Below are 22,534 nucleotides of genomic sequence, written 5' to 3' on the forward strand. Positions count from 1 at the left end.
AAGGAGTTGCTTCATTTTAAGAAATTAACAGTACAACAAATAGCAATATTTGTGCATTAAAGAGTCAAGTAAATAAAGATATGAAAATAAAACACCTTGAGGAACACTAGAGGATGTATTTGAACGCTGGGTGCAGAGTTAATGATGCTTTCATGCAACAACTTCAAAAGTTTAAATTTCACATCAAATTTTCTGGTGTTTATACCAGTAATGCCCATGAATGCCTAACACTAAGAATCATAAAATTTTATTTTGATTGCTCATTGCTGTGTCAAAATCTCAGTGGGTGGTGGTCCAAAACATTGTATGGTCGGTGTCTCTGTCAGGGTGGAACTGTTTCCTAAAAAAACATTTTTACAGTGTAAGAAAAGTTAGGGTGAACTCTTTCTTTTGTCCATATGAAATCATTATCTAAAGTATTTAAAGTTCCTGTGAGACATTCTAGCAATTTCAGGCTTGATGCAAGTCAGGAACAAAAGCTGGAAAGAGAGTTAGGAGAGATAACCTTTCTGTTCCTCCCCGCTTCCAGTATGATGCCAATTGGAAAGGAAGCAAGAGAAACAGGGATCAGGTGGCACAGCGAGAGGCTGAAAGGAGACAAGAAATTACAGACAGGCTGTGCAAGGGGAATGATTACTATTTATTACATTACTGCACAGCTATGTTATAACAAGATTTCACCACTGAAGACAAAGGGATTATGACTCCCATTCCAGAGCTTACATTCTAGGAGATCTGAATGAGCCACGTGTGGACTTTTTTCTGCACGTTTGTATAGCAACTGACCTCAGCAGCATTCAGGGACATGAGAGCCGCATGAGCCAGTTGAAAGAATCACAGCATTGTGTTTCAGTTGTAGAGCACCTAGACTTAAAGTCACTAAGCAGTGGTGATGGATTAATGCAGGTGATATGATGATGGATTTACTGGTTTTAGCTAGAAATCTCAACACAATACAAGCATACTCACTTTTACGGATACATCTTGGAGGAGGTGACCAGTCATCCTTTGTGCATGTGACTACCCCATCTTCATGTTCAGTACGATAGTCATTGTTGCAGACATATTTAACTCTTTCACCTTCCATGTAAACATTCTTCTGCATATTTGAGAACTGACCATTTGCCAGCCATCTGATAGGACATTTTTCTAAAGAAGGAAGGTAAGTACATTTAACCACAGTAATCCATACAGCAAGAACTAAGGTAAATTAATTCTTAGTAGGACAGTAACTAAAAACGGGCCTCCTAGCACCTTTCTGTATCCTTCTATCCCCAAAAAGACATTCGTGTTCAAACCTGAATGAAAGCATGTTTTGTTTCACTGCCCTAAGATTAACAAATCACAGGAACAGGAGTGCAAGTCACTACATAAAGTGCTAAGAAGTGGTCTCGTAAACAATATCGCTTACCTAGTGTTCATAAGCAAGGTTGGCTAACTTCAGTGCATCTAGCATCATGTGCACCAGTTCTGGTTTGGTCTGCTACGTCTCTAAAATGTCGATGTCTGCCCTGAGTGATTTTCAGCATTTGCCTCCAGGAGATTTTATCATCTCTGTGCAAATGTATCAGACTCTCAAACCAGCTCTAGAGATTTTAGCGACAGCTAAGTATGCTGGCTCCACAGCATCCTGTGCCCTCAAGAGCCCAGACACAATGAAGATAGCTGAAGGAATGCTATAGCTGTGTTACTTGAGTAACTGGTCCTTTCCTCCAGGCAGGACTCCACTCATTTCCTGCACTGAGCATCACCCCACTAAGGGCAACAGGGAAAGATCAACCTTTTGTAATCCACTTCCAAGCCCTACCGGTAGGTACAAACTTTCCTGTGACTGAAGATGTATGTTAGGAGAGGAGGCCTCAGCTCACTGCTTAAAATTTGTTTTCTATAGTTCAATCATTAAGTCAGTGTATCTGGATCTCTTGCTAATGCCATGCTCACTTTCAGCTTATTGCAAGTGTGCGCCACCTTTTCAGCTCCAAATGTTATCCAAAGGGACCAGGCAATGGATCTCATAGAGGAACCTCTAGACAAAGTGCCCAAGCCATGGAAGGAAGAATAGATTTACATAGAGTAGAAACTCTCTGTTTGTATGTGCAGCTGTGTGCGCAGATGAAAGTAGATGCATGCATGTGACCCAGAAGCCAGAGAAGAGAAACATATCCTACGTATTTCTTAATCTTGTGGATAGTTTCAGGAGTGAAGAATCTCCAAAATCCAAAAGCATCATTTCAGCCTTACTTCAGAGTGTCACCTACCAACTGGCAGTTTGAGCTCTGCAGATAGGATGACAGTTTGGGTGCAGTTCCAGGGGTCAACTAAAGCAGTTCTACTTTAACTTTTCTTTGTTCTGTCTTGTACACCATCAGCACAATTTCTGCTGCACAGACCTTTGATAATTATAACAGAATTTAACATAGAGTGGAAATGTACTTACTGAGGCATTTTGGCTCTGGAGACCAGCCCCTTTCAGAACAGACAATTCGAACCCAGAAGTCTCCATTCGGGGTTGAATAACCATTTTTGCAGTAGTAATCAACTTGCTGCCCAAACATCATTGGAAAGTAATAGTTCTTGTAGTACTCCAGTGTATCAGTTAACCTGCCATTTTCTATAGCTGGGTAGTCACAGGGTTTCTCTTGAAATAGAATTTAACAGCAACAGTATCAACACATGCATGAAAAAAAAGCTCAGGACACAATTAATTCAGATTCAGCTTCATCATTTGAGTGTTTTCGGAAACTGGCAGAATCAGGACTGCACACCATAGCAGATCCTAAGGAGTACAGGAACAATTGCACTCTGCTTCTGGTGCCTTTGTCATTACCCATACCTATGCTGGTTCCCCCCGTTTCCATTGCAACCAACAGAAATCCAGTCAATATTCTCAGTGGACTCCAAAGGCTGATTCATGAGACCAAATGCAAGTGTTTACACTGAGATGACACTGCTTTTGTAGAGTGTCTTGACTAACTTTACTATACTGACCACGATGGGAGCCCAGACAGCTAGCTCAGATACAGACACTGAATTGTGGACTCTTAAAATTGAGATGACTCCTGTCACCATTTTCATTTGTAACTTTTTGGATTCTGCACCTAAAGGTCTTCCTAGCTCTTCTCATTTTATTTTAAAACAATAGTGTTTTTCTTTTGTTCTCATAGTTCCTCAAAAGAACTGACCCTTTTCAGGGACAAGTCAAGATAGAAGGAGGAGATTCCCAGAAGCTTTCATTCAAGTTTACTCAGGGTGTCCTACTTGGCCATGGCAGGTAGGTTCCTCCTGAAGTGCTCTGACCCAGAGCCTACGTGCTTGGGCAGGGGAGATCACCCACTGGGCAGACCATCCAATAATGAGTGAGGAGGTCTCAGAATGATACCTGAATTTTAGAACCCACACATACATAGAGAAAAGATTAATCCAGATACTAAAAGTTTCAGGAATAGTTCAAATCATCCGAAGGTTCATTTACAAGACTGATTTCATCAGGGTTTCTCTCACATCCTGTTTTCTAAGTTTTTCTTTTGTTTTCAGTGACCAAAGATCAAAGAGTGCTAGATTATGAAATTAATTGCTAATTTATTTATTTAGTTGTTAATGCTGTGCCTACTGGGCAAAACTATCATTGTTGTTATAGGAAGTTTAAGCCAAGAAAGAACTCATAAACAATCAAGAATATCTTGTTTTGTTATTTGACAGGTTATAATAGGTAGAATAAAACTGTGATTGTTGATAATATACCAACATACAACGGCAAGTAAAAATCTAAAGCTGTGATAACTACGATGAAAGATACCTTCCAGCCATCACCTATGTTTTGTTTTGTTTTGGATACTTCAACACTCACTGTGTCCTCTTATCTCGACTGGCATGCTACTCCTCAGATGGACCACAAACCTTCCTGACAGAGAGCTGACTATAGCACTTTTTAACACATATTTTCACAAATACAGTAATAGATAATACCTGTGTTTATAAACATAATGTAAATGTAGATTATACCATTGTTTTTACAGATGATTTTTCTAAACCATCAAATTAAGCTTTATATCACAAAGAAACACAATGAATAAGCAACTCTAATTTCTCACGCTTCTTAAGTTTTTCTCTTGACCTCTTTTTCACTGAGATATTTCCAACAACTCTACATAGTGTGTCTTCATTCATGAGAGCTACTTACGGACACAAACTGGATCAGGCACCCAGCCATTCTTGGTGCATTCAGCTGTGCTTTTGCCAGTCAATGTTTTAAAATGATATCCAGGATTACACTGTACTGTGATTGTATCACCTACTGTGTAGGTGTCTTTTTGAAGTCTAAAGTTCCCATTGGAAATTCTTGGAGGAGAGCATACAGCTTCTAAATAAAAAGAGAAATGCATAAAATTGTTAAAAAAATGTTTCTGTTACTGATGTCATGCTAATTAGAAGATTAAAACTTAATTGCAAAGAGAATGGTTGGAGCAAGAACTAGAGGTGATCAAACTGAATTTGACTAATCTTTTCAGTAGGTCATTCCACAGCTAGAGCTCAAAATGACCTATACTGGGCTCACAGCTCTCCTGGTCTGGTTTATGGACACTGTCCCAAAGGAGGGCAGGTTCACTGGCAGGTCCTAAATGGGGAAATAACTATACTTAACTAGGAACTGATCATTCAAAGGCTGTGTGATTAAGATTAGGGTATTGCACTGACACTGGAAGTATTTCAACAACTGAGAAAGGACAAGAATGCTATTCTAAAAAGCTCATGATATCTTTACGCTTGAAGAAGCCAGGCAAATATATTATTTATAAACTGGAGCCTGTCTATTGCGTTTTTTTGTATTGGACTTCCAGTTTAGGAAATATCACCAACGCACTCAGGGCTGGGAGTGGATGACTATAAGGTAACTACAGGTTGGTCCTGTTGTGGAGTGAAGGTGGGCGAATCAGCTGTATGCATGTATTGCTGAATCATCTAGGTTCAGCGGTAAGTCATGTAGGATCCAGAACCACTATTTGAATATGCCCCAAGTATCAGAGCCCAGTATACCAGTGTCTGGAAGAATGTTTTGTTTGGCACTTGTATGTTGCTAAACCATAGACAATGCATATTAATCAGTATCACTACTAATCTCGAGGCAGAAAGGTCAAGAACTGGGCACTGAGTGCCACAAGAGTGGGCACTAAGACTGACTACTGACTACTACTGACTACTCTTTATTTCTAAAGGAGTCTTTCTCGAAGAGATCCCAAGAAGGTGGATGGTACATAACATCCGATAATGTTGCCCTGTTGCCAACTTTTTTTCCAAGTGCTGTAGTTGAATGAAACTAAAGTAAAATCCATGACCCAGAGGGCTGATGTCAAATAGGACTAGTCTCAGAAATTATGGATTTGTCATTTAACTGCTCAGAAGGCATTTGGGAGTTAGAAAGCAAGAGGGAGTTTCAGCATTGTAAATGTAGTAATTTGTAGAGATTCTCAGACAATTTCTGATGAGAAGTTTGAACACTATGGATAATGCGGTTGTGCAATTACAGTTCTGATGACATGAAACAAATTGCTGTCTTCATCCTAGACTAAGGGTCACAGACAGTGGCAGGATTCATGCATACCATGTTACTTTGGTCTCTGTTTATACATCACTTCATGTCCATGGTTCTTAGGGTTAGTGAACTTCACATCTATGTTGTACACAATTCTTGACATAATGGCTGTGTAGAAAGTACTATTATTTTCAGCTTTATGTATAATCCAGCACTACAATTCCATTGTAATTTTCAGGTTAGACACTTATGGCCATCAATGGACTACTTATCCTTCTGAAATTGGACTACTTCACATTTGCTCGAACTCCTTTTGAAATGGCCATGTCAACTTCAGATTGTTCTACCTACAACACTATCTTACTATTTCAGAAGAACTCTTGAAAGGCAACTTACTAACTTAAGTCAGAATTTTAATTTGAAAGATACTTCGAAAGATACCTTTGTAATTTCCAGTCATTTCTGAAAGGTTGCACAGTACAACAACAATTTCTTACTGAAGTTCCATCAGTCAAATAGGGATCAGGTTTGAATTGTTCCTCTTTGGCTGGAACTGGTTGATCAGAACCAGTATTCTGGAAATTTCAACATTGGATATAATGACTACCAACCAGGTGCTCAGTCTGCTCAAACTACAGTAAGACTCATCAGGACACTCAGACAAAATGCAGAGGTCAGTTCAGTAGGTCAAGCAAACTTCTATTGTCTCAAATGTTCATACAGGGTGAGATGCTGAGTGGTATTTTACTGAGTGGTTAGTCCTATGATTACAAGTAGAAGAGTCTTGGCTATGGTGACACAGCATCTCAACTACTGAACACTAAAGACCCGAAGATGCATTAACTTGTATCTCTCCCTCAGACAACTGTTTGTGATTCATAAGTAGGTCATCAAGCTAAGACTATTAGCCTTCTCCAATTTTATTCATACTGCTGCAATTCATATGGTATCAAATATTTCTTTACCTAGTCTTCCAACATACAGCACAGCTACTGACTTGTACCAGTCATGTTCACGTAAAACACACTTAAAAAGGTATCAAGTCTTGATGTGAAGACAGTAGGACTTCAAAAACCATACCACTTCTCTAAGAAGTTGGTTTCAAATGTTAATTTTCCTATGCCATTAAAAATTTCAGATACCTTCTGTAGTTTGAATGTTTCAGGTATTAATACTTTTTTTTCCCTACTTGCATAAATATTCTTTTTAGTGTCTGATTTTTCCATGCCTTAGATAAAACATTTTCATCATATATTGTAGAAGGTAAAGAGATTCAGCTTTATCCTTCCTATTTGTCCAAATTAGGATTTTTTTCTAACCCAAGAAATCTTTTTCCTGTGTTCTCCCCACTAATTCAGAATCATATAAAAAAACCCAAAAAACTATCAACAGCTACTGATGCTGCATGAAGTATTTTAGCATCAATCTCATTTATGTAGTACACTGGAGCAACTGTTGCTTCGTGAGCCTGTTTAAGTACACTCAAGTAACAAAAGACTGAACTGTTTTTGCTACTGCTCTCCATGGAAAACTCTTATCCAGTTGTTTGGTCCTTTAACACTTAATCCTTCCAAATCTTCATGGATATTGGTCAGATGTGAATAGATTTATTTCTTTATGAATAAACTAACTTTTGTCATTACTAATCTCTGAAATTACTTCCAAACACGACAAATGTGCAAAATAATTTTAGGCAAGGCTAACCAGTGCAAAAGGGGGTTGGACTCCATCCTGATTCAGTACATTGTGAATCTGCTCTTTCACCGTATCTGTATCCTTCATCACATGCAAACTGTAGTTTTTCATATTCCTTGTAAGACCCCTTTGGAAAACGTACATATCCATGCGGAATTTTTGGCACATCACAGGTAATCTCTGAAATTGAGAAAGACAAAATCCATATATTTTTGTTCATTTTTATTTGCTGAGAATAAATGCTTATTGGAATAAAAGGTAGGGTTTTTTTCATTTGACTTCACAAAAACATTTGCATTTGGAAACTGTTTGAAACTTATTTGAGAACTCTTCAATGACCAGATTGTGGGTGCCAGGTAGAAAGTGTGGTGTAGCACAGCATCAATAGCAAATTAGTTCATGAGACAGATTTCAGGAACTTGCTTTGGATTTTAATGGATATCAGAATCAGTATATAAGGCAGGAGACATTCTAAAATAAGCAACTAGGCTAGCTGAAATTTAGGATTTTCCATTTTTCAGATAATTTCATTTCCTTGTAATTTCCAGCAAACCTAAAGCTCTCTCATAACCAGTGGACAATTAGTTAAATTGTGGCATCAAAAGGAAAAAAGAATTAAACTGTGTGGAAAACTGACACTGAAATGCTTCACTACCTCTAAAAGAACCTCAGCATCCCCAGCTCCTTGCCAAACCCAATAAAACCACTGAGATCCTGCAGCTTCCAAAAACTGCATTCATAAAGCCAGAAAATATTCAAGGCTTTGTTTCCCAGGCCACAGAGCAGGACACCAAAGAGTTCTCCTGGATTCCTTTGCTGGATTTACTTTCTATTTAGGATGAAATATAGTTCAGTGAAACTGTCATTGTTTAATAAAATTCACTATATTCTGCAAATGTTACAAGCGCATGTGTTTAATCCCACTTTATGCTGTTCAAATTATCATAAGTAGGGGTTTCAAAGCAGCAAAATGCAGTGCTGAAATTGTGAAAAAAACATACACGTATCTGACATCCTGACATATGTACTCTGCTCTTCCAAACACACACTTCCTGATCAGATAACATATAAATAATCTAAGAAACTTGACGGATTGAATATTTAACAGTGATTGTTACCACAAACTTCCTGGGATTCATTCTTATGTACTGACAATCCAATCCCATACAATCTCTATTTGCAAAATGGGAGGAATAACCCCATCCACAAGTACAAGCTGTGGGCGGGGCAGGGTAGGGTTGACTGGCTGAAAAGTAGTTTTGCAGAAAAAAAAATGGCAGTCCTAATGGACAAATTGAACAGTGGCCAGCAATGTGCCTTTGCAGCAAACAAAGAAAACAGTGTCCTGTGCTCCCTTGGGAAGAGTGCTGCTGGCAGGTCAAAAGAGGTGATCCTTCCTCTCTACTCAGCACTGGTCAGACCACATCTGGAGTGCTGTGTCCAGGTCTGAGCTCCCCAATACAGGAAAGACATGGACATACTGGAGCAGGTCCAGTGAAGGGAAATGAAGATAATTAAGGAACTGGAAAAACTGACAGATAAAGAGAGGCTTAGAGACCCTAGAGAAAAGGGGGCTTAGGGGGAGGGAGGATCTTATTAATGTCTACATGTATAAATTCCTGACTGTGGTGGGGCAGCAGAAGTAAAGATGATGGAGCCAGATCCTTCTCATTTGCACCCAGTGACGAGAAGCAATGTGCACAAACTGAAATACAGGAAATACCCCTTAAACATAAAAAAAAACATTTTTACTTAAGAGTGGTCAACCACTGGAATGGGTTACCCACAGAGGCTGTGGAGTCTCCATCCTTGGAGATGTTCAAAAGCTGACTGAACACGGTCTTGAGCAACTTGCCCTAGCTGACTGCTTTGAGGGACCTTCAGAGATCCCTTCCAACCTCACCTATTCTGTGGTTCTGTAAAAACTAAACAAGAATTAACCTTCTAACTTGTCAAAACACATTAGTCTGAAGAAAGAAAAATCCATCACGATTTATTTGTATTTTATACACCCTAAGAACATGAGTGAATTAAAATCATCATTGTTTTTTAAACTTGGTTCACATACATAGATTCAAAATTGTTTGTAATTACTTTGGTTAAATCAACACTGAAGTGATTGAATCTTATGTAGATATACCAAAGCTAGTTTCAAAGAAGTTGACTGCAGCCTGGCAAAACATACAGCTTGTAGTGAAAATGTGGAACAAACAGATGGTCCATTATGACTATATTAGCATCCAATATTCTCTGATTTCTCTTTCTTATCCTACTTCTTCTGCATATATGCAATGGAGATTGTTTACAGACAAACTATGCTTAATTGCTGTGGAATAAAGTGAAAGCTTTGTAGTTTCCCATATGGTAACCAGTCCTTAGAAGTCTGTGACAATAAAGCTTCTTAATTACAGGTAATAAATAGTGTCCTTTTTACCTTGGCACTGAGGCACATCACTATTCCATTTTCCATCAGAAGAGCAAATTATTTCTTTAGATCCAACAAGCTTGTATTTCGCATTACATTCAAAATTTACAACCTGGCCAAAGGAATATTCTTGGCCTAGCTCAAATGCACCACTCATAATTAATCTTCCATTTTCTGGTGCTTGTACAGGTAAACACTTTGCCACTGGAAAACAAAACAAAACAAAAGAAAAAAAACAGCCATTCTGAGGTCTATTCTGTAAAATAAATTGACACACAAAAAAGTTACAATACAGAAAACTCACTGTAATTTCCTTACACTTTTAAAAATGTACACTCTTGTCATGTATTCAGATACCATTTGCAACAGATATAATACAAAACCCTAAGCAAAAAGACAGACTGATGTAGGAGGAAACTTGTAGACCGAGTGTCATCATCCTCTTCTCTGCCCTTGAAGGCTAAAGACAGAGCACTCACTGAACTGGATGACCTCCCGAGGTCTTGCCCAATCTAAATTATCCTGTGATCCTGTGAATTCTATGGGGGGGTTAGACGAACCTCCTGACACATAGGGCTATTAAACTTCGTAAAAATAGGTTAATTTACTTCAGAGCTATGTCAAACTGAATTTGCTATAGACAAATATCTGGAAAAGTGCTGTGTTATAGACTGATTACAACCGTTCAGTTACTGACTAAAATTCCTAGTTAAGGATATCAGAACAGTTATATTACTGAAGTAAACAAACACAACATCAGCCATGAATTTAGACCTCTTGTATGTCCTAACTTTGGAACTGCAGAAAAAGGAAGAAATAACGTATTTTATCAGATATTTCTTATTAAGGGGGAAATGACTACCAAAGTTCATTCTTGAATGTTCACATAGATATCACTGAGCATGTACGAAAGTGGCTGGCATTTTGCCTGCCATAGCTCCCACTTCTCTCTGACAACATTCTCTGTCTTATAAGCCATCTGCCTTTTCTATGAGCTCACATTCTATCGTCTAGGTTCCTCACAATTAGGACACTATACAAACACTTTCTTTCATAGGCAATCATATTTCAGCCTAATGAAAACTTCTCAATCGTGAAATAAAAATCTTATGACGACTTTAAAATTGCAGTATCTTGGTGACAGGTGACAAAAAATGTTGGAAACCACGGCTCTATACTGTGCAGATAGAGACCTTTATGCCTAAAATTGAGGACACTCAAAATCCAGTAAACTAAACATGTAATATCTGAGACCAAGGAAATGTCAAAACACAGACAACAAACTCTAGACAAGAGAAAGATATCTACTTTTATTTGTGATTCTTTACTTAAAGACTCTTTCCTGATATTAGATGCTTAGCTTAAAGAGAAATTTCAATGCTGCAGACATGTTAAAACAGACCAGTCAAAAATATCTTTGGGAAGAAGGGAAGCTTATTTTCATAATCATACAGGTTTGAAACTGGTGAAAAGGTTTCCAACATCAGGGAAGTATCATCTGTGCCATCCAGTCTATTAAGTCTTGAGGTCTGGGGTCTCTCTTGCTCTCATTCTTACTCACTGAAGTTCTTCCACAGTATGCTAATAGGGAGAAGAACTTATAACAAAATCTTAATGGCTAGGATATTCACAAGGGTGGAGGAGGAAACTAGCTAAAAACACACATGCTTTCACATATATCCAAAATGCCTCATCCCAGCTGTCTTTTGTAACCATGCTTTGCAGACATCTACTCTATCAGGGCCTTTAGGTGAGGCAGAGCTTTAAGCCAGTCTGGGGGTGAAAAGACTCTGTTTTGTGAATGCTTTTTAACAAAAGCTTGAGCGCTTATTGGACTAAAATGGCTGAGCGGTCATTGTAAGAGTTTCACTGCTGCATAACTTGACTTTAAACATATGTGAATTAATACTAGTAGAGAGATCACAGACTAGTTCTAGATAGTATCAGACAGCTAAAAAGACAGTTTGATAAGGAATTAAATGTCAAACTCCATTTACCTTCACAGTGAGGGACATCATTGCTCCATCCATCTGCCTGACACTCACGGTAATTTCTTTGGCTGAGCATCTGGTATCTTACCGAATAAAAAGTAAACAATGCTAAAATACAGTCTCATTATGTGACAGAAACAGCAGTGCTGCTGTTTTTGAAGCAAAGAAAGTAGGTTTCATATGTTCTAGCACAGACTAACCAAAACATGACAAAACCAAGTAGTTTTTTGGCCTGCATCTTCCCTAGTTTGTTTCTTTTAATTGCATATGGCAAAAAATATGAAAAAAACCAAAAAGAAGGAAGTAATCAGTAAGGTGGCTTCTTCATTACACACATAGCAAGCTTTGGCTACATAACAAATAACCTAGGGGTAATTTACACAATCAATAGCAAGCAGAGTAAAACTACTGTTGCCTGTGCTCTAGTATGACTGAAAGCCATGGGACAGCATCAAAATAGGACTTAATCCAAACCATATGTATCCCATGCTTTGATGAGCTAGTATTATCTTAGGTTTGAGGGTAACATGGCCAAAATGCCATGGCTTCTGCTTTGTCTGAAATGTAGTCCAGGGAAGTACAGCTAGTCTGAAATGCCAGTGAAGAACTATCTAAATTTAAGGGATTATTGATTTTGGAACTCTTTTTGTGGAACTCAGACTAGATTCCAGCAATACAAAGACTGCAAAAGCATGGCTAAACCACTGTACCATGCTTATAGCTGATTTGCATTTCAAGAGGAAAGAATCCAGTCATAGGCATACTTAACTAAGCACAATACTATATATTTGCTTGCTGCAGTTTTCATTGGAAAAGATGAACAGAGGAGGAAGAGAGAAGAATTTCTTCCAAGCAGTCAGTGAAGACATGTTAGTGAATCTACCAGAAATGTCTTCCTTCAAATATTTTTTTACAATACATTTTACTTCATAATGCACAAAAATTATTTAAGCAGGACTGATGAGTTGTGGTTCTGAATAGAAGACTCTGTTGTATGGCCTAATGACTTTGCTGACATCATAACTGCATCATGACTGTTTACTGAGAGCACTGATTCCAGCATACAAAGCTGCATTTCCATCTGAACTGGCTGGGTGGCGGAGTCATGAGGCAGCTTTACAGACGGATCACTGTTTTTGTTTTCTACTCAGACAGCCATGATTTCAAGTTAGCTGCAGTCTATTTTAGACGCTTTGTATGACAGCTTCAGGTGCATGAGTTCAGTTACTCCAATAGCACCAAACATGGGAGTTATCTTTAGTATTACTGTAATTGCAGCAATTTAAATAATAACCAAGCATTAAATATTAGTAAGTTGCAGCTGCATTACAGACAACAAATCTATAACTGACACTTCTTTTAACATTAACACCTTATGTTAACTCCCATATATTGAATTAAGTAAGTATTACCCATCATTACATCTGTACTCAACTCTGGCACCAAATACAAATTCACTTCCACTGGTAAGTTCAAAGGAACCAAACTCAATATCTCCAGGATGTCCACAGGGCTTATCTGGTAAAATAAAAAAGAAGAAGAAAAAAATTATTTACAACATACATAGGAATGTGAAAGTGTGAAAGATAGATAGAACTTTTCTAGTAATTAGTAGCAAGTATGGGCCTTTCAAAAATTCAAAAATGCTCAGTATTAGCTTGATGAACCCCCCCCCCCTTTTTTAACCGTCTTCAGTAAGAACATATTGGAGTAAGGATCTACTGATTTTTTTTTTTTAAATTAAATAACAAAATAGCAGGTTTTATTCCTTTAAAGAGGCTGAGCTCATCTTAAGTTTTATGACAAATTTAATGGCAGGATGTAGCTTTTCATACAACTTGTGATTTAAGCTGGTCCCAAGCTCCCACTACAGAATCCATCCATGATTGGAAATGAAATTTCCTCAATCTGATGGGGATCATGCTGAGTAACGAGGGATTATCTAAGGCCACAGGAGTCTTTTGGTCCTCAGTCCTTTCTGGTCAAAGTTCTCCACAGGACTTTTCTTGTGGTCTGGCCCTAATTATTTGCCCTGGATTCCCAAAAGAATTGCAAAGATGAACACAGCATCTCTCTCATTCATCCACTTTTGATGTTATAATATGGAATGCAAAATAAACTGCATAGCTTAATAGGTTTTACTATTAGGCAACCTCAGAAGAAATCTTTCCTGGTCCCTGTCGACCTAGGCAATTTCATTTCTTGAAGTGTATCAATATCCTTGTTTTTTCCAAGGAAGAGGTGTTTGAGTAGGCCCTAAACCTGCTCCAGTGTGAATCAGAGAAAATGGACAACCTCATGATCAATTTTGCTGTCTAGTGTGGTCTATCCCGGAAAGGGAATGTGATCACTTAACCTGTGGCAGACCATCCCTTTTCTCCTTCCACCTGCACCTTGCCAGTGTTAGTATCTATCCACTGGGTGCCAGTATTTACTAAAATATGTTACTAAAAAGCAACACCAAATTTTGTATAATTTGAAAGACCTGTGTTCACTGAGTAGTTATACAAATACACATAAAAACTGAGAAGGTGACTAAATAAAAAATGTAAAAGGAACTAGTAACAACTTTATTAATTCATTTTTACTCATGATTTTTATTCATCTCTGTTTGAATGGCACCTGGGACTTAATTTTATATTATCAAACCAAACATTTATATTCTACTAGTAAAACTTTTATATGTTAGATATGTAAGAAAAAAAGCTCGTGTGTCTAAAATTTATTTGTGTTTAAAACTAATTTATTACAGAAAAGAAGTATCTGCTGACTAACAATAATAAACTTCAATTTCTTCACTAATGAATTCTGTATGAGGGTGTGAGATACTTCGAAAATCTTAACACAGTGTACTAGAGATAATAAATAGCAGCTCTCATCCTAATCATGAATTTTCCTTCACAGATTAAAAGGGAAGGCAGGGAAAAATAATTTCCCACTTCCAAGAAATTATCTCTTTCATAGAACTAGTTGAATAAATTGAAAAGAAGACAATACTGTCTCTTGACTCGCATTCAGAAGCTAGTTTAGTGCTTCATTCTGCTTAGACTGTAAATTTCATCTGCATTAGACTTTTTCTAAAATTTTGGAAGCAAGCTCCTAATAACTTAATAACCTAATAACTTAATAACTTAAACCAGGTTAATAAGACTGGCCTAGAGTTAGATCTTCTCCTGTAAAGAAAAAAAATAATCCTTTGATCTGGAGAAAAGGCGCTTCCAAAAATGTTTCCTCGTGCATACATACTTTTTAGAATGATATTTTAAAGGATGCTGAAATAAGTAAGTTACAGGTGGAAATTTCACATTGACATCACTGGCAAGGAATGTGATCTGTCAGGTGAAATGTTTGCACATATTTTCCATAAATACTTACGTCTGCATTCTGCTGCTGGGAGTTGTTGCTGCCATGCTCCATCAGCACATTCAAACACTATTCGTCCAAGTTTTATATATCCAGGCCGACATCTGTATGTTACTTGAGTACCATGTGGATAGGGAGGTTTGTCCCATATTTCAGTAGGCACTTCTTTAACCCTCCTAGGAGGAGGTTCTTTACAAGCTAAAAATTGTAAATAAAAATATTGGTGACTGAAGCACATGCTACAAATGCCATAATAATTTTACAACAGAAAATGCAGCAAGAAACCCTGGGGACATTTGTGATCAAATAAGCATATGTTTTCTACTTAATTATCACAAAATAAGAAACTGCCAAGAATCCACATTTTGTAGGAATACAAACAGACATTTAAAAGGACATAGAATAGTCAAGCAAGTGCCAAGAAACCACATGGGACAGTCATAATTCATGACACAGATTTTAGTTACAAAGACTGAGATGAGACTAGTGCCCTGGTTCTAACCACAGACATCTCTTACCCTTCCATCTGCAGGAGCTCCTCCATGCCTGTCCTTCCATTACTACAGAGAACTCTGTGCACTCTGTAAGAGTTTCCTTTCAAACTATTTTCTTCTGCAGCCACCACCATCCTTACCGACATTAAGTTCACGTGCCATTGCATCCTGGCCTGTATCAAGAATAGTGTGGCCAGCAGGACCAGGGAGGCGATAGTGCCCCTGTACTCGGCACTGGTGAGGCTGCACCTCGAGTACTGTGTTCAGTTTTGGGCCCCTCACTACAAGAAGGACATTGAAGTGCTGGAGCATGTCCAGAAGAGGGCAACGAAGTTGGTGAAGGGTCTGGAGCACAAGTCTTAGGAGGAGCGGCTGAGGGAACTGGGGTTGTTCAGTCTGGAGAAGAGGAGGCTGAGGGGAGACCTTATTGCTCTCTACAGCTACCTGAAAGGAGGTTGTAGCGAGGTGGGGGTTGGTTTCTTCTCCCTAGTAACGAGTGATAGGACGAGAGGAAATGGCCTCAAGCTGCGCCAGGGGAGGTTTAGGTTAGACATTAGGAAAAACTTCTTCACCGAAAGGGTGGTCAAGCATTGGAACAGGCTACCCGGGGAAGTGGTTGAGTCTCCATCCCTGGAGGTATTTAAAGAACGGATAGATGTGGTGCTCGAGGACATGGTATAGATGGACTTGGCAGTGCTAGGTTAACAGTTGGACTTGATGATCTTAAGGGTCTTTTCCAACCATGATGATTCTATGATTTGATCAAGTTCTGTCAAATCTCCCCTCACCTTTACATTGCCTAAACTTCCTCTCCAGGCTGAGATCACCTGATATTCCAAAACTTACTTCCTCCTGTCCATGAGATTACTTCTTATAACAAGTTACTTATTACACGATGTAATTAATTCTGGGTATTCACTTTGACCTTTGTTATCTTCAAAGCATTTTGACTCAATTTAGGGGGTGGATGGTGTTGTCTGATATTTCTTATTAGCTCAATATTATACAGTCCTTCCCCAAAAGCTCCTTCCTGGGCCTTCTTCAAGCGTCCATGAAATGTACAGCTAAGCCCATATGAATTACAAGAAATGAGCCTGAATTAATTTTACTAGGAAGTTCCTCGACAGCTTGAGAATGAAAAAAATCAGACTAAAGGGGAAAGAAACTAAGGTTGGGAAGCTGTTAATGAAACACTAAATTATCTTTGTTAAGAAATGTGGGGTTTTTTTTGTTTATAATAATTGACCGAATTTCAGTGACTAATTCTCTGTGCTTGGGTGACTGAAATGCACTTATTTTAAAGGTTGAAGCTTTACCCAGAGTAACAGAATCTGGACAGTCTAGCTAATTAGATGCAATGAAGTCTGTTTTACGTCTGAATATGAAAGGTGAGAATTCATCAAGAATAAAAAAAACAACCTCTGAGAAATGAAGCCTTGGAAAAGAAATGAGAACTCCGTATAGAAAATAAATGGGAGAAGAAATGTCCATCAGGGAAGGAAATTTCTTGGTGAGTAGACTCAGTAGAGAGCTGGCACAAAAGTCCTCTCACCAGTTTAGATGTAAGGCCACAGGTTTGAGAAAGCAGCAATACTCTCACTGAAGGTTTCCTACAGATTGTCCAAGTGCTGCCTGAAAGTGGGACTACAGGAAAAATATTTAGGATCTTTCCTCACGTGAGGGATGTGGAGTTATGGCTTGCTGAACTAAACTCTGGAGATCACAAACACAGATTAAGTAGCTGTGATTTCTAATACAAAGTGAGCAGATTTAATACTCATTCTTCCACATCAAAGTGTGGAAAGTTGTGCTGGTTTTGGCTGGGATAGAGTTAATTTTCTTCATAGCAGCTAGTATGGGGCTATGTTTGGGATTTGTGCTGAAAACACTGTTGATAACACAGGGACGGTTTCGTTACTGCTGAGCAGTGCTTACAGAGAGTCAAGGCCTTTTCTGTTTCTCACACTGTCCCACCAGCAAGCAGGCTGGGGATACACAAGAAGTTGGGAGGGAACACAGCTGGGACAGCTGACCCCAATGACCAAAGCGCTATTCCACACCATATGACATCATGCTCAGTGTATAAAGCTGGGGGAAGAAGAAGGAAAGGGGGGACGTTCGGAGTGATGGCGTTTGTCTTCCCAAGTAACCGTTACATGTGATGCTTTCCTGGAGATGGCTGAACACCTGCCTGACAATGGGAAGTAGTGAATGAATTCCTTCTTTTGCTTTGCTTGCATGCGCAGCTTTGGCTTTACCTATTAAACTGTCTTTATCTCAACCCGCAAGTTTTCCCACTTTTACTCTTCTGATTCTCTCCCCCATCCCATTGTGGGGGGAGCAAGCGAGCAGCTGGGTGGTGCTTAGTTGCCGGATGCGGTTAAACCACGACCAAAGTGAATTTTACTTTAGTGGTACAAAAACATACCCTTGAACACGCACTGTTTTTATTTCAGTCAGTGGAATACCTACCAAATTAGAGGCATAATTTTAGAAAATTGTTTCAAAATCAGGAAAAAGATTTGTTACAAGAAAAAAAAAACCTGTATAATTTTAAGTGTAACTATGGCATTTTGAAAAGATAAAGAAAAGAATGCTAATTGTGAGATATAACAACTTCATTTTGGCTGGCTTTAGTAGCCAGAAGGAGGAGACAAGCTTTGACGATGCTGCTGAGTGCTAAAGGAAGAGTATGCCCACACATTCACGTTTTTTCCCAACTACTTTAATAAGTATGCTCCCTCCTATGAATGATTACATCTGAGTAAAAATTATTGCTTCTATCCACTAGAGGGTACTACCCTACTATCAAAAAAGGTAGTAGGGACATACTTTTCTTAGCAAGATTAAGACACATTCACTTTTTAACAACGTTTTTGCAAAATACAGGGATAAGCAAAATGAAAAATATTCCCCTAGCTAGTTCTGTCTTTCAAATGCGTTAAAAATGGTTAGTTTACCCCCCAAAATTTCTTTGCAATGTTGAGAAAAGGAATTTTTCTAATTCTACCTCTTTTTCATGAGAGCTTGTTAAGATTAGTGCTTTCACTTTGCAAGCTGAGAAAGCACACTCCGAATTCTATGATTTAAAAAATAGGCTATTTAGTACAGGGAGAGCTTCTCTGCTCTATCCCTCCCTTACTTCGGAGTTGTATTATATTTGTATTGTCTGTTGTGCAGAATGGGGCCTCTTAACTCCTCCTTGTTTACATTAAAAAAAGCACAAAAAATAATCTCCTGATAGTCTCTTCATCATTACTAAGACATGCTTCTTTCTGTTTTTTATTTCAACTCTGATTGTTCTTTACCACTCCTGCCCTGATGTCAAACTATGTGTTACCACCAAGTGTCACAGTATGTATATGTATTTCTGACTACAGCTAATTATTTTTTTTTTTAATGCAGTTTATTAGTAGCTTGAGAAGAAGAAATCTGCTGACAGGATGTACTTTAAAAATATATTAATTACATCATGCACTCACCACGTGTACTCACCAAAATTGGGAGGGTTTTATTTTTATAGTAGAAAGCAGGCACTAAATGCATACCTTCAAATCCCTTAATGAGAGACCAGGAAAGCTGGACTTAATCATTTAGTATTTATATGTGACTTGACCTCAGTTAGAAATAGCTCAAGCTGCTTTCTTGCCATCAGTCATTATGCTGGTAGCAACTTCCATAAAGTCAAGCGCAAACTACGAATTCAGCTAGAAGTATTTTTCAGCCCTTGCGCAAAAACCCGGCTCTCGAACAACTCACATCATGGACTTTCGATATGAAGCTTGAACTAAGAGCCCTGCATGACCCATGGTAATAATTGTCCTGGATAAATCAAATATTGCTACATTCACATTCCTTTGCAATCTCTCTGATCTAAAGGAAGCATTGTGAAAAGGAAGTGCAAATTCAGGCAAACCTTCTTTTCAAATTCCAGGACTATTCTGGACTACTTTGCAAGCAAATTAGACTTTACTAGTTGTTTTGGAGCAGTATTTATTATACGTATATATCAAAAAGATAATACACTTCATTAATGTCCTGATTTTTCAGTTTTTCAAAGTAAAATCCATCAGATTGTTTTGATTAATAAAGTCTACATAATCTTCACCTAAAATTAAAAACCTGAACTGAGCAAAGACACACTAGCTCAAAAACACATAGCACTCTTTTTGCAACAGCCTAGGTAAAGAAACCCAGACAGAAAGCAAAAGAATTACTAAACATACATTAAACAATACAAACACAACATCAAGAAAAATAAATTGAACAGAGAAGCAGAAAATATCAGAGGCTTCTGAAAAGATACTCAGAATACTAGCTACCTCTTTAAACATGTACAAAAGCATACCTGTACACATTTATCTCATTTAATGGATTAAAACCAGTTTGTCATTCAACAGATATTTGGTAAGCTTTTCAGTCAATTTAGTAATCATTCCTCTTTCTCAGATTATCGCACAGATTATTCCAGACTGAAAGAAATGCACATTTATTGAATATTTTCTAATTTAATCTACCAGGTGTTTACAGGTTTTAGCTGTTAGTATAATTAAAAACCATAATTAATAACAAATGAGTTCTCTGGCTCTAGATTAAAGGAATAGCAACCATTTAAAAAGTTGTGCAACAGATTAATAACAGCAGTAGTTATCCAAATAAATAGGTGAAATAATACCTACGACAGAATACTAAATACTAAAGGTGCTAAATACTGCCAGAAGAAATCTTAATTATTGTTGTCAGAAGGTCATTAAAATAGGCCACAAAGCAAACATTTATTTACATGTCGTTTAAGTAACCATCTTCACATACACTTTAAAAAAGCTTTTTTTTTTTTTTTCTCACATTAAAGCTTACCTCTTTCTGCAGTACAAGACATCCAACATAAGAGCAGAGCTGTATAGCCCAGGAATGACATCCTAGAGATTCAGAAACTCAGCAAACACATTTAGTACTGTAGCCTACTTTTTTGATTACTTTGTGTTATTTTCACTCCTATTTTACTCACTAACTGCTCCAGGGACTGACCTTGCAAAGCTTTTATACTCTGATTTCAGCAGTCACTTCCCCTAATCCTCTTGCAACACACAAGTGTTTCTTTTTTTTTTTTTTCCCCTCTCCAAACTTTGCTAAATGAATAAATAAATAAATGTCTGGCAATTTTGGTTGACACAGTCCTTCTCTGCGGTCCGCTTGTTTTTACATCATACCTCATTTTTTTCATATTAATCCCTTCCATACTCAGATAAGCTTATTTCTTTTGGTATCCAAACAAGTTGTATAAATAAATTATTTTGTGATTCTTTGTGTCTTATATGCTTAGTTAAAAAACAGAAATTAGCATTAAATGTGTGCAAAAATGAACTTCTCTACTATACGCATATAATTCAAGATCTACGTTGAAAACAATTGAAATAAAACGCGGACAGAAATACAAATTGACTTACTAACCCACTGGTTCTTGTATACGATAACCAACTACGCAGAGCAAAGGACAGTACTTTATCAAATATTTGATTAAATAAACCTAAGTGATGTTGAAGCACTTGTTTCAGTATCACTTGAGAAATGATAAGATGGAGAAGATGTGAATGAATTGTAATGTGGATAATGAACTATTCAAAGAAAAATAATAAAGATTGTGCTAAAACAAGAACTATATGGCAAACTGGGCTAACAGAGGAACTCCTCATGGATTCATGTAAGCAACAGCCTTATTAATATTTTCATGAAATGTCTTGGCTTTGTGAGAAGTGTACTCCAGTGGAAATGTGGATCATATGAAGATAATTATTTGATACTGAGAATTAGGGAAAAAATGTAAGAGTACAAAATGCTCTCATGAGACAGACACAAAACAGCTGCACACCAGATACCCCACAGTGGTGATGTCTGACTGGCATGGAGTCTACACAGATTGATCTTGTATATGCTCCCAAAAGACCACATAACATACCCTTAAAATCATGGGCTTAGTTAGCCTACTGATACAGGGTAAAAAAAGAGTGTGTTTAGAGAACAGATCTCAAGTCAAACCTGAATTTCAAAGCAGTTAAAACTTTTTTTCTTCTCAAAATGCAGCTGGAATTATTTTATTTTTTTTTTTTAAATCTGGGCTGTGTTTTCAATTACCAATTCTAAGGAATGGTCTTAGTGAAAACTAGCATTCAGCTGTTTTACCTACAAAAAATCTTCCAGACAGCATAACATCTCTTCCTTTCCCTCCCCTTTCTCTTGCCAAGTGACTCATATGTGAAGAATGAACTCTCACTCTGCTCCATGACCTTGTGATGATCGGTCTGCATCCATTTTGCAGTTACTGGTGCATACCTGATCAGCAGAAAGATATTTTTTGCACCTGCCTAAGTTGAGTTCTAAGAAACAGCTCCTCACAGAACTTCACTGACCAAATCTTTAATTCATTTTGTTCTGTGGTAGAGAACCATGTGCTGCTGCGGACAGCAGTGCTCTAACTGCACCAAGACAGTCCCACTTGTCTTCTCTGCATCCATCTTATTGCATTACTGTACATACATGCATTTACATGCTTCTGTACCCGTGGGCTGCTGGGTGCAAAAGCAAATAATTTTAAAATAATTTGCTGGGTGCAAAAAAAATAATTCCTTGCAGTGGTGAGGAACTTAGGGCAGTTTACCCTTCCCTGTCACAGCAGCCGTACTGCTTTCCAAATGTAGCAGTGACACTGATGCTTTCCAATTCCTTAACCCCTGTGGGAAGCTCAGAGAGCAGGAAAAACATTGAAGCAGAGTGCTAGGAGGCACTCAGATTCCAACCCAGAGACAGTGGCTCAAACCAATTAGCTGTAAAAATCCATACTGCAGGCATGGGTTCTATAATTTCTCCAATTGTAAGTGTTGTATCTTCTGATATCATGAAGCTCAAAGTAGTTCAGGTTTTATCAAACTGCTTTTGGGTTATTAAACCACTTGCCAAATCATTACAGGCCTGAAATACAGTCAAAGATACTTTCAGCTACAGCTGAACCAAAACTGGAACTGAATTGAAAATTTACCAT

At 37.9% G+C, this 22,534-nt stretch overlaps 1 protein-coding gene across 1 annotated transcript in view; it reads right to left on the reverse strand.

Annotated features, from left to right (window-relative positions):
• Positions 1-20,516, reverse strand: part of CFH (complement factor H) — a 37,823-nt gene extending 17,307 nt beyond the window's left edge. Inside the window, exons 1-9 of the mRNA XM_087733776.1 lie at positions 20,356-20,516; positions 15,017-15,202; positions 13,054-13,159; positions 11,648-11,724; positions 9,660-9,854; positions 7,235-7,405; positions 4,181-4,360; positions 2,438-2,638; positions 970-1,149 (exon numbers count right to left, since the gene is read on the reverse strand). Coding sequence (XP_087589902.1) covers positions 970-1,149; positions 2,438-2,638; positions 4,181-4,360; positions 7,235-7,405; positions 9,660-9,854; positions 11,648-11,724; positions 13,054-13,159; positions 15,017-15,202; positions 20,356-20,416 — 1,357 coding nt within the window. The 5' untranslated portion in view covers positions 20,417-20,516. The remainder of the gene's footprint in view (positions 1-969; positions 1,150-2,437; positions 2,639-4,180; positions 4,361-7,234; positions 7,406-9,659; positions 9,855-11,647; positions 11,725-13,053; positions 13,160-15,016; positions 15,203-20,355) is intronic.
• Between the last annotated feature and the right edge of the window lie 2,018 nt (positions 20,517-22,534).

The sequence above is a fragment of the Nipponia nippon genome, unplaced genomic scaffold (genome assembly GCF_047370975.1).
Source record: "Nipponia nippon isolate SJK-2023a ecotype South Korea unplaced genomic scaffold, ASM4737097v1 scaffold_5, whole genome shotgun sequence".
NCBI classification, from domain to species: domain Eukaryota; kingdom Metazoa; phylum Chordata; class Aves; order Pelecaniformes; family Threskiornithidae; genus Nipponia; species Nipponia nippon.